This window comes from Drosophila bipectinata, chromosome 2R (genome assembly GCF_030179905.1).
Source record: "Drosophila bipectinata strain 14024-0381.07 chromosome 2R, DbipHiC1v2, whole genome shotgun sequence".
Lineage (NCBI taxonomy): Eukaryota > Metazoa > Arthropoda > Insecta > Diptera > Drosophilidae > Drosophila > Drosophila bipectinata.
Genome location: NC_091737.1, coordinates 19,269,666 through 19,284,446, shown reverse-complemented (window position 1 = coordinate 19,284,446; position 14,781 = coordinate 19,269,666). Strand labels below are relative to the sequence as shown.

At 45.1% G+C, this 14,781-nt stretch overlaps 1 protein-coding gene and 1 long non-coding RNA gene across 21 annotated transcripts in view; one reads left to right on the top strand and one right to left on the bottom strand.

The window, feature by feature from the left end:
* The window catches only part of Zasp52 (Z band alternatively spliced PDZ-motif protein 52), a 51,619-nt gene that overhangs the window by 36,382 nt on the left and 456 nt on the right, over positions 1-14,781 (bottom strand). For 3 of the 20 annotated variants that reach the window (XM_070278219.1, XM_070278223.1, XM_070278225.1), the window contains exons 1-2: positions 3,912-4,090; positions 3,700-3,825 (exon numbers count right to left, since the gene is read on the bottom strand). In XM_070278219.1, coding sequence (XP_070134320.1) covers positions 3,700-3,825; positions 3,912-3,995 — 210 coding nt within the window. In that variant the 5' untranslated portion in view covers positions 3,996-4,090. Of the gene's footprint in view, positions 1-3,699; positions 3,826-3,911; positions 4,091-13,313; positions 13,541-14,781 lie in introns of those variants that run through there. The other 17 variants (XM_070278224.1, XM_070278226.1, XM_070278228.1 and 14 more) reach the window with 14 other exon arrangements.
* On the top strand, positions 4,419-6,126 carry LOC138926016 (uncharacterized). The gene is made up of 2 exons (XR_011442311.1): positions 4,419-4,646; positions 4,915-6,126. It is a non-coding gene; the product is annotated as an uncharacterized lncRNA (long non-coding RNA).

Below are 14,781 nucleotides of genomic sequence, written 5' to 3'. Positions count from 1 at the left end.
AGATAATCAATCTAGAAATCGTTTAACGTACTCCGCTTGAGAATCGGATGACAATTGCGGAAGATATGGCCATCCCCGTGGGCCCTATAGGGGAAAACCCCATTTCCAAGGGATCCCATCACGAAAAATTGACAAAATATCTGAAAAATATTTCGTCTTAGGATTTTGATGTAGAATGATAGATAATCAATCTAGAAATCGTTTAAGGTACTCCGCTTCAGAATCGGATGAGAATTTTGGAAGATATGGCCATCCCCGTGGGCCCTATAGGGGAAAACCCCATTTCCAAGGGATCCCATCACGAAAAATGGACGAAAAATCTGAAAAATATTTTGTCTTAGGATTTTTATGTAGAATGATAGATAATCAATATAGAAATCGTTTAAGGTACTCCGCTTGAGAATCGGATGACAATTGCGGAAGATATGGACGAAAATGGACGAAAAATCTGAAAAATATTTTGTCTTAGGATTTTTATGTAGAATGATAGATAATCAATATAGAAATCGTTTAAGGTACTCCGCTTGAGAATCGGATGACAATTGCGGAAGATATGGCCATCCCCGTGGGCCCTATAGGGGAAAGCCCCATTTTCAAGGGATCCCATCACAAAAAATTGACAAAATATCTCAAAAAAATATTTCGTCTTAGGATTTTGATGTAGAATGATAGATAATCAATCTAGAAATAGTTTAAGGTACTCCGCTTGAGAATCGGATGAGAATTTTAGAAGATATGGCCATCCCCGTGGGCTCTATAGGGAAAAACCCCATTTCCAAGGGATCCCATCACGAAAAATGGACGAAAAATCTGAAAAATATTTTGTCTTAGGATTTTTATGTGGAATGATAGATAATCAATATAGAAATCGTTTAAGGTACTCCGCTTGAGAATCGGATGACAATTGCGGAAGGTATGGACGAAAATGGACGAAAAATCTGAAAAATATTTTGTCTTAGGATTTTGATGTAGAATGATAGATAATCAATATAGAAATCGTTTAAGGTACTCCGCTTGAGAATCGGATGAGAATTTTGGAAGATTTGGCCATCCCCGTGGGCCATTTTTACCAATTGTGGGACTCTTGTAAAATCCCTGAATTTCATATGTCCCTCTTTGGATGACTCTAAATTTGCCGCAAGGGTATCCAAGTTTCGTGCCAGTCCGAAGATGGTCTTCGGATTTTTTTTTTATTCCAGTTTTTATTTTCGACCGAAAGCCAGAAATTTGTAAGCCGAATTTGTGCTCTTGTATTACTTATTTGGTCCATTATTTGTGCGGAGCTTGGCTTTCGCTTTTATTTGACTTTTGCCTTTTGTGCGATGCTTTTTATGGTCAAAAGCGAACCCCGCACTTGATAATGAAATATAAACGTGGCTTCTGTGTGTATGTTGCCGGATGAGTGGGTGAAAATCCGTGGGCACAAAGCTTATAACACACAGGACATGCAGGACACAGGACAACAACGGAAGCAACAGGACAAGACTCCATTCTGGCACTCTGGCCTCGAAGACTGTGCTGCCAGAGAGAAATCATAAATTAATCCGATTTAAGCAGCTCAGTAGCTTATTTTTATGCCCCGGGTTTCGAGTTTTTGTTATTTAATGAGAGCGGGGATTTATTCCCGTCTCGTCCCGCCCCAGTCCATGTGTTGCATCTTGATGGGACCAACGTTTAAAGGACACCAATTTGTTTGGCAGTGGCTCGAGAGCCAAGGAGCTGACATGATTGGATGCTGGCGATGACTGGATGATGATTTGTTGTCAAGGTAGAAGAGTCCTTGAGTGGCAAATGCTCAGTTGAGCAGAGTGGCGGAGTTCAGTTGAGTTCGTTGGGTTCAGTTCCGCTGCACAGGAGAGCAGGGCTTGTGTCCTGGCAACCAAGGAGCTCAGTTTGGGTGCACAGGAGGAAAATGAAAGGCAAATAATTTATATGACAAGATTTCGGTTGACTACCATAGAAACGTCTTAATAAATTGACGTTTACTTTATTAATAATCTTAGGATTATTAATATATAAACTTTTCTCTCCCTGCACCTCATTATAAAATAAGTTTTTACGAAGCCTCCTGCGGAGGAGGATGTGTTTTAGGAGCGCCATTCGAAATTCAATTGGGCTTGAAGTGTTCGAAAGGCAAAAGGCAGCCAGCGATGTCGCACAGGCTGCAAGTATCTTGGATGAACTCCGGCGTGGATGTATATGCATTCCATCCAGATTTATGAGCGGAAAAATGCGGGGACTTGACTAGATAACCGAGAGCGATTTGGATTTGTTTTCCGTTGTGTAATCCGCAAATATTTCCATTTCAAATTGCGTTATGTATGCTCTGTGAGAGTCGCATAATTTTCAAACAAATTTGTTCGGCCATTGTAGCTGCGCTTTTGGCCAAGAAGTACTTCGGCTTCGATTCGATCTGTTCCACAGTAATCCGCACTCTGTTGTTTTTCGTTCTTATTTAATTTCGTGTTTTAAATAGCCCGCTGCAGTTCAGAAAAGAGACATTGACACAAATCCACAGCTGTTTAAATAGAAATTGCGCATTTAGCACTGACCACGCCCCCTCCAAGCCAAAAACAAACAGAAAACCAGCTCACAGAGAATTTGTGGTGTTGTTTCTGAACGAACCAAAATATTTACAGATTGTTTTTCAGGGCAAAAGCAACAGCAGCAATTACCCACCTCGAATCAATAATTGGGAATTATTGCGGGCTTGTTCTAGCGTCCCATATCAACAAGAGTACCCCCAATAATAGCCAGTTGCCTTTACGAGAACAATAGAACTACTCTTGACTTTGACTTCTGATTAGAGCTCTGGTATGCCAGCTCTTATCGCCACACTTTGAGTCATAAAGTCGCTGAGGTCTTGGCTCGATCAGGCTCTCTGCAGGCATGATTCATGATTCAGAGTATTTTTTCGCACAGAGTCTGATTAACTATATGTATATATATTAACTGATATTAGCTCATGCTTAAATTTATCTGTTTTGTTTGTGGCGATACTAGATTAGATAGAAAGTGTGTATCTCTCATCTGTGGAGACTCGGCATGTACCATAGACCTGGTAAATGGAAAATGCAGCCATTAAATGCCAATTAATAAGTCAGAGCAATAGTTTAAAATTCCCATTGCACGTCGATATTAAACCTCACAGGCATATACATATGTATTCCTTCGATATATTCGCGCCACAGGCACTCATAAAGTTGTCAAAATGATTTAGCAAAATTTGTTGTTGCGTGTCGCCGCAAATGTAAAATGTTTCGAGATCTGTTATGAATGTTTAACAAATTTTAGTTGGGTTTTCCGTCCGTTCATGTCTTTCTGTCTATTTGCGGGTTACATATATCCATGCGTACATATGTCTGCCGCTTGAATTTGGCCAGAGAATATTTGTTGAAAATTGGGAAAAATTCTGCTTTTATTTGTTTTGGGTAACGTGCGCAAAAATCGCACGAAACGACCACAAAAAGTGAAACTTATATCCACAGATTTATTTTTATCAAACAAACAAAAGCGTCCGAGCACTTTAACACATAAATAAATTAACTGACAACTAATATTCGCTTTTTGGCCGTTTTTTTTGTCCAAAGTCTTCCACGCCAGTACTCGAATTTAATTTTGCTTTTTGAACAAACAAGTTCCATTTGTCAATAGCGGATGGTATTTTTTGGAAAAGGGTCTATTGGCTGGGACACTTACCTTTTGCACTAGCAGGGGCTGGGCAAAGTCCACGCCTCCTTGCAGACGGAAGCCCCAGGGCTGGGCATCGAAACGTGACAATTTGATTTGCAGCAGCTGTGGTTGGGCCATTTCTTCTAGCGCGGACTGTAAGAAATCAGAGCAGAGCAGAGAGAGAGGGCGGTGCGTTAGTAACAATGAGAATAACACGGCGTATACTTGATATCACGTACGCGGCTAATTAATGAAATCAAAACCCGGACGACACCCAGACGACGAACAGAGGGCCAGAAAAACATCAGACAGAGAAGAAACATACGTGGCGAGATTGCTCTTTTCGGCCACTAATAAAGACATTATTCAGGCATGTCCAGGCTAATCCTGCAGCAGGACCAAACACATCCCCCAAAGACACCCCCAACGCAGCCAGTTGCCAGTTGCCAGCTGCAGCTGCATGCAGAAAAGCTGCTGCGTCGTTTTGTGTGCCAAACTGAGCCAACATATTCGGCTGACTGACTGCACCAGGCAGCCACGCAGGAGGTCCCTTCCAAAGCTCGACTAGGGGATACCTTATCAATACCTACCTCACAGTAGTCACAACACCCGGTTTCAAAGTCAAGTGACACAATCACCTCAACTGCAGTCGAGCAGAGCTATCGTCAGGCTTTGCTATTTTAGAATGTGAGTAATAGGTGTGTCATGGAGAAATCTGAAGGTAAAGTAGGGTAAGTCAGGGACAAGGTATTTTAATTAAGAAAATGTATGGAAATAGCAATCAATGCTTCCTAACTGGAACACCCATTGCGTCACTGCTTTCCAGGGTGCTGGACATAAAACGAGTTAAACTTTGTTAGATATAGCCTTTTTTGCACACACAGATCCCCGCACTCACTCCCCGGAAGCGGATCCTGGCTGCAGGAGTAGGACTGCGAAGGCCCCCACCCTGAAGCCCGGCCGCAGTGAGTGCTGTAAGTAAGCGCACCCCGAACGGCACATGGAGCCGTGTTGTAAGTGTGGCTTACACGGGTTCCCGTCTTTCCTTTAGTCCCCCCATTCCCACTATCCGTCCCTGGGTCCTGCCGTAGTTTTTTCCGGGTATGGCTTTGTAATTTGTACGTGCGTGGGAGGGGAGGGTGGAGAGATGGAAAGGATAGTGCAGAGTGGGCGGTGGGCTCGGTTGTCTGTTGATTTAGTTTGCTGCATAACAATTTTGCTGAGTGTTGTGTTTTTTATTAGCAAAGACACATTTGCTTCGTGTTCTGCCCCCTCGGCTCGGCCCGGACAGCCTGCTCCCCGCCAGTAAGTGTAAGAGTGCTGGATGGAAGACACTCAAAGTGGAAGTAACTACATTAAGCTATTAAAACGACAGCAGCTGTGGAGTTGGGAAAATTCAGGGAGCTGGGGAGCCCCACTCACTTGCACACCCATATGGAAAAGAGACATTTTAGCACACACAGCAGTTTAATTAACGTTAAGTGCGGGTGGTAATGGCTCCATCTCGAGTCCAGGTTGCAGGATTCAGGTTTCGGGCTCGATTCTCCCGCTTCCTGCCACACCACACCAGGCCAGGCCGTAACACGTTGGCGGCATTTGCATGTAAATACTTTGTACGCCATGAAGTTGGCCCATTAGACGCCCGGCCAACCGACGACGACTGCACATGCACGGGAATAATTTAATTAAAATATTAAATAAATGCCGAGCTGAGGCTTGCTCGGGAACAAGTGTTGGAGGATGTGTTGGTGGCGAACTCCACGGATTCAAAGTGCCAGACTGAAAGACTGAAAGGGCGAAAAGCGCAACAACACGGAAGCGCAACCACGAACGCGTGGTCCTCCCCCGAGGAGGAGGAGTGCTTAGAGCCTGAAGGAGCAGTTTAGAGCTGTGGCTAATTACTGGATTTAACGCTACTGCATCCTGAAGAGCAACTGCCCTATTGATAGCCCAAATATTCAAGTATCTATGGTAAACCATAATCCCTTTGTCCACAAAATAAATGGGGTACTTTGTTGGACTAAAGTCCAATAGGACTACGCTCCTTTTGCTCCAGAGAGAAGCCTTTTTAATACTTATCCTGCCTGCGGCCTGACCCACTTTTCTTCAGACTTGAAACCCGCCTTGGGCGAGCTGCGGCACAAACTTTCCATATGCAAGCAATTTGTAAACAAATTATTTGATCCTCAAACAGCAAGTTGCTCCAGCAACTTATCAACTTGACGCCGCAGAGGCCAACACTGCAACGACAACAAATCCAAACTTGGCCAACCATGTATCATTAACAAAGTTGTCCAGTTGGCAGTCCCCCGTGCAGCTTTATGACTAATAACCAAATGCCACTAAGCCAGTGGCCTGAGGGAGGGCAGAGGAAGGCCGACACGTAGCTGTGTAGTCCGTTTCCGGGAACAGTCGGTCATCGGTAATGGAGCCGTGCCCCAAACTGCTACACGGGAGGGCAGTGTCGAAAAACGAGTTATCGCTAATAACTTTTACACACAATTGGCAAATTACAATTTATTTATGTGACTCTGCCGCTACACTGACCTCTCCCGCTCGGCCACATAACCCTCCCGGCCAGCTCCTGCCGACCAGTTTCGGATTTGATTCACAGCGAGGGCAACAAATCAATTTGCATGCGGTAATTCGGAAGATTTATTGGCAGCGTTTTGTGGGGCACGGATTTGAGGGCGTGGCCGCTACAAAATGCAAAAACTGAAAACCGTTGAAATTGAATAAGGTTCTTGGGGGAATAATTGGTAAGCCGATTGGCTGCCGCTGCAAATACTACTCCATTATGGAAATTGCAGGGCAGCTCATGAGTTCCTATTAGCAGGGGAATCAAATTGATTTTGGACGCACACATGGTCATTAGCAGTCGGCACAGCGGAGAGAGTGTGGAAAACAAAAGATGGTAAAAAACATAATAGAGGCTGACTTGAAACTGAAACCCAAACCGAAGCTAGAAACATCAAAAGTCTCAGTCGATGATGATGGTGGCTGCCACGGATGATGTCATGGTGGTTAGAAGAGCGAGGGAGCCAGCCGGTGGCTTTTGGGGTCGACAATTCGATTTGGCCATTTCGCACGCTGTTTGGTAGCACTCTCCAGCCTATACTACCAATTGTAATAGTACCACCCCCTAGTACCATCGGAACACTGCCTGCGGCTGTGGTGTTTATTCTGGAATATCTGTTTATCGAATGGAACAGCTTCACTTCGTAATGAGCCAACTAATTACGTGCTGCCGTCTCTCCAAAACTCTAAACAAATCGGGTATTAGACAAACAGTGTGCTCGGGAACATTGGAATTGCATCGCCAGCCGGCCATTTCAACACACTAATAAACTGCACAAGGGAACAGCTCATTAAAAGCCACTCGAGTGGGGCGGCTACAGCAGCTCCTCCGTTTCCATTTTACTATTCTACCATTTGGCTGCCTGGCTGTGGCCGGGCTCCTCCTAGATGAGGGCCTCCTTCGCTGCCGCTGTCAAGTGGCCAGGCCCCAAGAAGTTGGGCCGAAACTACTTCAGAGATGCGGTTGAAGCTCTGGCTTCTGCTGGCTCTTTGGGCCAAACAAAAGTGAAGCCAAACCCGAAGCATCTAGGAGCTGGAGCGACGACATATTCACCCACTAACTGCCAGAAGTCGGGAATCAGGAGTGGAGGAGCTCGGAGCATCAGTGGCAGACGGCTGTCGGGTGTCGGGGAGTAACAAGCCATGCAAATGCCGCACGGCAGCAGGCGGCAACAACGTCCATATGTGTGGCAAAGTGCTTTGCAGTCCTCCGGGAACCAGCCAAGTAGTGAACGCGTTGATTTCGCATTTATGCAAATTTCACGTACACTTCAAACTGCTCAACCTTTTTTTTTTTGCGTTTATTTTTTCGGCTTCGCTCTTCAGTTCAGTTTCTTCTTTTGGACCGTTTTTTTTCGACGCGCTTTTGTTGGCCTGGCCGAAACTAAACTTTGGCTGAGAAGTGGCTGGGGGAGTGGGGCCTTGGGAGCGTAGAAATTCTGCCTGGGGGCGAGTGATTTCCGAATACCGTTGAATGTGAGAATGTGAGAACGGATTGGGATTAACGTGTTGGAGCATCTTGCGAAGGCCTGGGGCTTAGCTCGCCACCGAGCCGAGATACGAGGGCATTACAGGGTATGTGGAGGTGGCATCATTCTCCGCTCCTCGGCTGCCTGATGCGATGTGACGTGACGTCATGTGTGCGCTCGTGCTTGCGGCTAACAGGACACAGGTCCCCTCCCACACTTGCTCCCCTTTAGGGCCGCCTGTTGACGACGCTGTTGCTCTTCAGCCTTCAGTTTTCAGTTTTCAGTCTGTCTAATGCAATGCGCGTGCTAAATGGGCGTAACTCGACGGCCCGGCGACTCGGCTTTTTCCTCCTCCCCCCCTATTTTTTTTTGCCGGGCGGCGCCACCAAGCGCTAAGAGTTGGGAGCTGGGAGCTGAGAGCTGGGAGCTGAAAGCTGAAAACTGAAAAAGTTTCTCGCTCACACCGGCACACGTCTGCAACTGTCAGTGCATCAAAACACTTGAGTATTTGAAAAAGCGGAAAAATAATAAAGTGAAAAAATACCGATGGGGTGGGGTGGAAAATGGGGAAAACTGTGCCGGGGAAAAAACAACAGCGGAAAAGTTTTCTTTTTGTGCTGCGTGTGTGCTGTGTGATATTTTTAATATTTTTGCACTAGACGCAGAAACTAAGGGGGTGGTGGCAGGTGGCAGGGGCTGGTGGGGCGCACAGAAAAGCTGACAAAAGTGACACTTTGCATGCATTCTTGCAGTTTCTTTTGTGATTGTTTTCATGGGGAGAGCGAGAGCAGTGCAAGTGACATTGAATGTGTCACTTTTTCGCTAGCCATGGAAGCACTCACAGATACCAAGGTACAGATACAGATACTGATACAAAGATACAAGCAAGAACAGCAGGTGGGCGCGCAGAGGCGGAGGCGTGCCACAAGTTCATTGCCACATTGTAGTCCCTCCATAATTCCGCCTACAAAACAAGCACATAGGGTGTGGAATTTTTTTCTCCCAATCGGTAGAGTTCAAATATTTGCCTGTAATTGCATAAATTTTCACAAATAAAATATGTAAATTCTGCAGCTGCACGATATACATATGTACTTGTTTATGTATCTGTTGCAAGTACATACATTCCCCGGGGGGGAGCGGGCAGTTTATGCGGCAATTTGATTGCTCTGTATACGAGAGCTATAATTGTGCTAGGACTGTGCGAAATTTGATTAATATTCGCGCATATTTCTATGAGAAACTCGACGCGAATGCAAATTTTAATCAGAGATAGTTTGCCGGGCGCTGAATGCAATTGAATGCGATTGCGATGCGTTCGATCGGAGGCATTTCGAGCAAAAATCAACAAAGGAAACCGTGCTCGCTGGCGTGTGGCAGAGCAAATATTTATTGAGCTGCGTCAAAAATAGAGGCAACATTTAAAGCCTGATTCGGGCTTGAAGCTTTTTTTACCCGGTTAGTCTCGATAGTGGCAAGTTAAAGGCCATATTGCCACAAATCCCACCACTATTCAGCCGGGCGAAATGTAATTAAATCTAATAGAAAACAATCAGAAAACCAAATCCCATAAATTAAACTTTCGGGAAAACTGGCAAAAAAGGCAACGCAAAATAATGCAATTTTAAATCTGTCACTGGAATAGTTAATGCCACATTAGATGCTCTGAGCTAATAAAGCGTAATTATCAGCGCATTTATTTAATTAGCCGCACAAAGTGCGTGCAACAAAGCCTCAATCAGTGCCCCATTCCCTGATTCCCGGCCCAGTTTAGAACGAATTGTGTGGCATGCCATGTACTATAATGACAGTTTAATAGGCTTGTCCATCTGTACTGCCGCGTGTGCGGTAATTTAATTTAATCTCTTTCCAAAAATCACGGCGCTAGTACGATGCCATACGCTAGTCCTAAAAAGCCTTTGAGATACAGCTTTGGAGATGGCCAGCGAGGAAGATACGGGCTTTAATCCATTGACCAAACTCATTATGCAGTCAACGAGATTATCGGGGGAATGCATTTGCCATTTGATTTAACAATAATGAACAAAATGCAATTAATTGAAAACTATTCTCCCCCCGGTTTTTTGTTTCTTTGTAATTACCTTTTGTGCATAATTGGTGGGCTTTAATGGTTTAACAAAATGCGATTAACCGAATGCAATTGCAAAATGCAAAAATGCAAATGCTCCCCTGCCCGCCAGCCAGCCTAACTGGCTTTAATGACAGGCAGCAGACGGAACCAGGTCGGGACATGGCTATAATTTTCCATCAAAAATCGAAATCGCACGAAAATGTTTTGGCACTCCAGCAGGCTCAGGCAAAGGCCCAGACTTTGGCCCAGGAGCAGGAGCACTTGTTGCTCCCAGGCCCATAACTGCCTGTCCTTAGCCCGGCTGTGACAGTTTACAAAGTGCTGCAATTAAGGCTGACAAAGTGCCCGGCTCCCGACTCCTGGGCGCCCCGGCGAACGAGGGAACATTGTGAGAACATTGGGAACACTCGAATGAATTTGTTAAAACATTTTCCCGGCAAGTATCTGTTGGATATGAATTAATCAAAAGCTAAATTAAATGCTGAGCATTTGCATTGCTACTGCTGGCTGCTGCTGGCTTGGCTTCTTCAGCAAACAATTTGTCTTAACGGGCGGAGACAAGTGTCACATTCGAATTCTTGGCGTTGGCGCATCTTAAAAATACATATTTTCCCGAGGAGAACTATTTCGGTGACGGACGCACACGGCTGTTTCTTCTATGTCATCTTTCCTGCCCCTGCTCCCCAGCTCCCACTCGTCCCACTCGGCCCACTCGGGGTGTTAATGGTAATTGGAGCTGCATCCCCGCCGGAAGGTTGGCCCAGTGCACAGGGGTTAAGGCGAGGTGGCTCGTCCTCACTTTCGCTTTCGCAAACGAAAGGCGACAATCACATATTTTTGATATTTGTGACTTTGGCATTGACGTCTGCACAGGGGCTGTCGATCGAAATAGACTTGGCCCGAAATACCAATTCAAATATTAAATAAAATATCGCGCAGGGCCGTGGGCGCCTCAGAGGCCATTCAAACTATATGGTTTTGATCTATTTTTCTGTAAAAAAAAAAAATCTTGCGGGTTGCGAAGCGGAATTTCTTTTAGATTCTCCCAATCGCCCAATCGTCCATTAAGGCACTGGCAATTAATTCTCGATTCTCCTCCGGCCAACATATCCCCCTCAAAAGAGGTGCACGTAGATGCTGTTTGCTCTTCTGATTTATGAGCGCTTGCCGTTCGATATTTTATAATTTGTTTCAACGGTTAACGTGCATGGCCAAAAAATAAATATTTTCCGTTCGTTAAATTCATAAACAAAGCCCAGCTCAGGAGTGGGGTCTGGGATGATGCGGGTTTCCCCATCGCAGTGGCAGGGCCGATTCAATCGCAATATCTCGATGGGTTTTGTGGCTTTTGCCGAGGCGATGAAACCAAAAATTGTTTGCCAGTCACGTTTGTGGTGCAGAAAGAGCAATGGCGCAGCCTCTGGGGGGAAGGGGACTAGCGGGTCCAAAGGGGCCTGCACTTCTTCGTGGAAGTGGAAGATTTGCGTCTGTGGGCGTTTATTTTGAACGCATTGCGGTTATGTAATTGCGAGGCGTCAGATACGTGATTACTTTTAGGCAAATTGCCGTTCGAATACGCGCATTGTGTAACTCTCCTCATTCACTTGCGATTTCTTGGGGTCTCTGCGAAAGTGTGCCGGTGGAGTGCTGGCCAGGGAAAGTGATACAATCGAGAGTAGGTTGTGAAAAATGTTAAGGTCAGGGCTGTGAAATGTCTATATGGTGGTTTAGATTCAGCTTTGAGGGAGCATGGGGGCTGGCAATAAACCATCCGTGAATACAAGATCCTCCACAATGAGGTCATCTCTCAGAAATGGCATTCAGACCCACTCATTCCGCTCTTTTCCTTCCGATTATGATCCATGACGTTGTCTTTCGGTTCTTGTTTGTCGGGTGGCTCGTTTGCCTCGAATGACATGTTTAAGAAAAATTCTTAAAACAAAAAAATATCAAGAAATGTGCTCGACTCAGCAGTGGGGAAGTGCAATCTACCATGTCAGTTCACGAAGGTTGCATTCCTGAGAAATGATTGGCGAGAGAGCTGCCACTGCGAGAGCTCTAATTAAAATATACGCCAAGCTGTTTGCAGTTTTCAGAGCCCTGGCACCCCGGATGGAACGAATCCCTCCGTCAAATAGAGTCAGCCGGTGAAATATTGTCACGCACGCCCAGGAGGATGGAAGCAAAGTGCCATTCTAATGAGCTTTGCAACATTTCCTCGACGGCCTTAATTTACGATTCCCGGCCGGGAAAGAAACTGCAACTATTTCTGCACTTGCCCCATTAATCTGTTTGTCGCCCAAAAGACATCCTCTGACGGTCAGATCTTATTATTTCCTATTTCTTTTTTTATTCACAACGATTCTCTAGCGTGGTGATTAATCCCGCCCTGGTAGTCCGAGTGTAAACAAAGACCTTTCATTCATGAGCCGGCTGACCATTAGCTCATTCAAGTTTGTAGAACTCGGGTAGGGTCGGGTCTTATCGGACATTGATTCATGGGTGCATGATTGATTCGACTGCTATAATTAAAGGGGTGACCATCAGTCAGAAGTCAACTATCGGAAAACTGGAGGCCTGAAGGGGTTAACGAACTGGGCCGTGGGGAATCAACAAGTCTTGATCGAGCGACAGAATTACATCACAGACTCCTGATGGCGCGAATGGAGATGCTAGTGAAGAGCAGCCCCATGGACACCCGATGTCAGAGAGAGTCGGCACTCCTCTGGCCCCAAAATAGATCAAGCGAAAAGGAAAAACCAAAGAGCAGCAGTGCGAAAATCGCGGCAGACACTCGCTTTTCCGAGACGACCTAGAGAGCTAGCTTCATTAATATTGTATGCTTTATCGCTGTATCTGCGAGATATGTATCTCGGGCATGTTTCAAAATGTCTCAGAAACTGTGGCGCCAATCGGCAAAAATCAGGAGGCGGCACAGGAGGTGGCAGCAGCAACATCCGCAGCCGTACTTTCGCAATTTGTGTATCTGGCAGATACTGTATCTGGCTGGCGCTGACTGACTGACTGAGCGAGAATATTCGGAAACAAATCCAATCCGCGCGCAGCCATTTCGAAGCGCTAAAAATAATCTCACCTTGAAAAGTTTCTACATTTTTTTCGCTTTTTGACTATATAAAAATTTTTATTCAATTTCAACGAGCCAGAGATCTACGACGTATCTCCTCGGGGCCCCGAGTATCTGTTTCTTGGCCGAGCCACAAAAATGATATATGTATATTCGTCTCCAATAAATGTCCAAAGAAATGATCACTCGCCAAGAAAAATTATTATTTTGCAATTGAATATAAACGGGCACGGATTTTTGTTTCGTAAGGGTTTCCGCTGGCCGATAACCTTCACATTCACACAGAACACTATATAAGCAGGGGCACCGGGCAGAGGTAGGGGCGGCACCAGGTCTGATTCATCGGCCAAAGGATCGGCGCAGATTGCAAGCAGGCTATTGTATAACCAGCTGATATATACTACGGAATGATACACACTTTGATGATTTGTTGGAAGACGAGGACTTGATAAGCGCCTGATTCCGATCGGGTGGCTGGCTTGGATTCGGTGTTTTAGTTTCGATATAGTACAAGATTGGATGTGGATTGGGTTTAGATCGGTTTCGTATACTCAAGGCGATCGTGGGGCACTGCCAGAGTTCAGTTCTTGGGGCGACGTTACTAAGCGACGATTTTCTCTCAACTAAAGCAAAAACCGAAACCGAAAAATTTTATGTGCATTTTGTGCCGATTTTCGAATACAAAAATCTTTTCAACCACATCGCCAGCGTCGCTGTCGACTTTAACGTTGACGTTCGCGTCGCAGTCGCTGCTTTTGGGCCGTGCGAGAGGAGGCTATACGCCGTATAGCATACGGCCATATAGACATTGTTGGTTCTCGATTCCGAACCGATTCCGAACCGCTGCAAAGATACAAGATACAAACGCACAAAAGCTACAAACGCCAGACGTCGGCCACCACGACGGCTGCCAATGTCTGTCTGGCTCTTTCTGCTGTTGTTGTTGTTGTACTTTTGCTCGGGATATATATACATATATATATTTTGTTATTTGGCTAATTGTTTGTATTTGTTTTCGTTAGCAAGCTTTTACGGCACAGAGCCAGCTGAATGTCGACGAAATGTGAATGCAAAACGGTGCGTTTCGTGGCTATAATTAAGCTTAATGCGATTACAAGATGAAAGGTTGACAAGAATGTATCTTGAAATTGATTTTCCCCAAACAGAGTGTTATTTAGCCAAATAGCTAGCCAAACTGAAGCTCTGAAAGGCTTTACGAAATGGTAAACAGGTGCTCCCATCCGTGATCTTGTTTTTCAAATAAACGAGACTGCACCCCGGGATGTCTGGGGAATCCGGGTCACTTTTGGCTGTTGCATGTTCGAGTGGTGACTTCATGGAGGAGATTATCTACAAACTGCCGTGTTTCATTAAATATTGCCCCACAATCGATTAATCATTGGTTCGGGGTCGTCCCCAACCCCCATTCTTGAGAGCCAGAGCGAAGGCCGCCACAAAATTCCTTGGCTAATAAAACCCCACTGAATTCAATTTTTAAATGCCTGAAACATTAATATTTTAAATGTTGGCTGGTGGCTGGTGGAATACATTTTTTTGGCCAGCCTGCGAAGCATCCAAACGAAACCAACTGAATCCAAGCAAACAGTCCACAAAAAATAATGTTCGAAAATATAGCAACCAGTGCGGATAAATATGTATAATATGGCAAAATATTTGGATGTTTTATGCGTGTCCACATCACTTCCACCACATCACTGTCCACATCAGGCTGGCAAACAAGTAAACAAACAATAAACCCTATTCCATCCTCGGCTTTTTAATTAAATCATGTTCGTTGATAAAAATAATATTAAAGAATTCAGCGTACAACTCAATCACATCGTTAAAAACTACACGGCATTAAAATTGAATGTCAAGCGATTCAG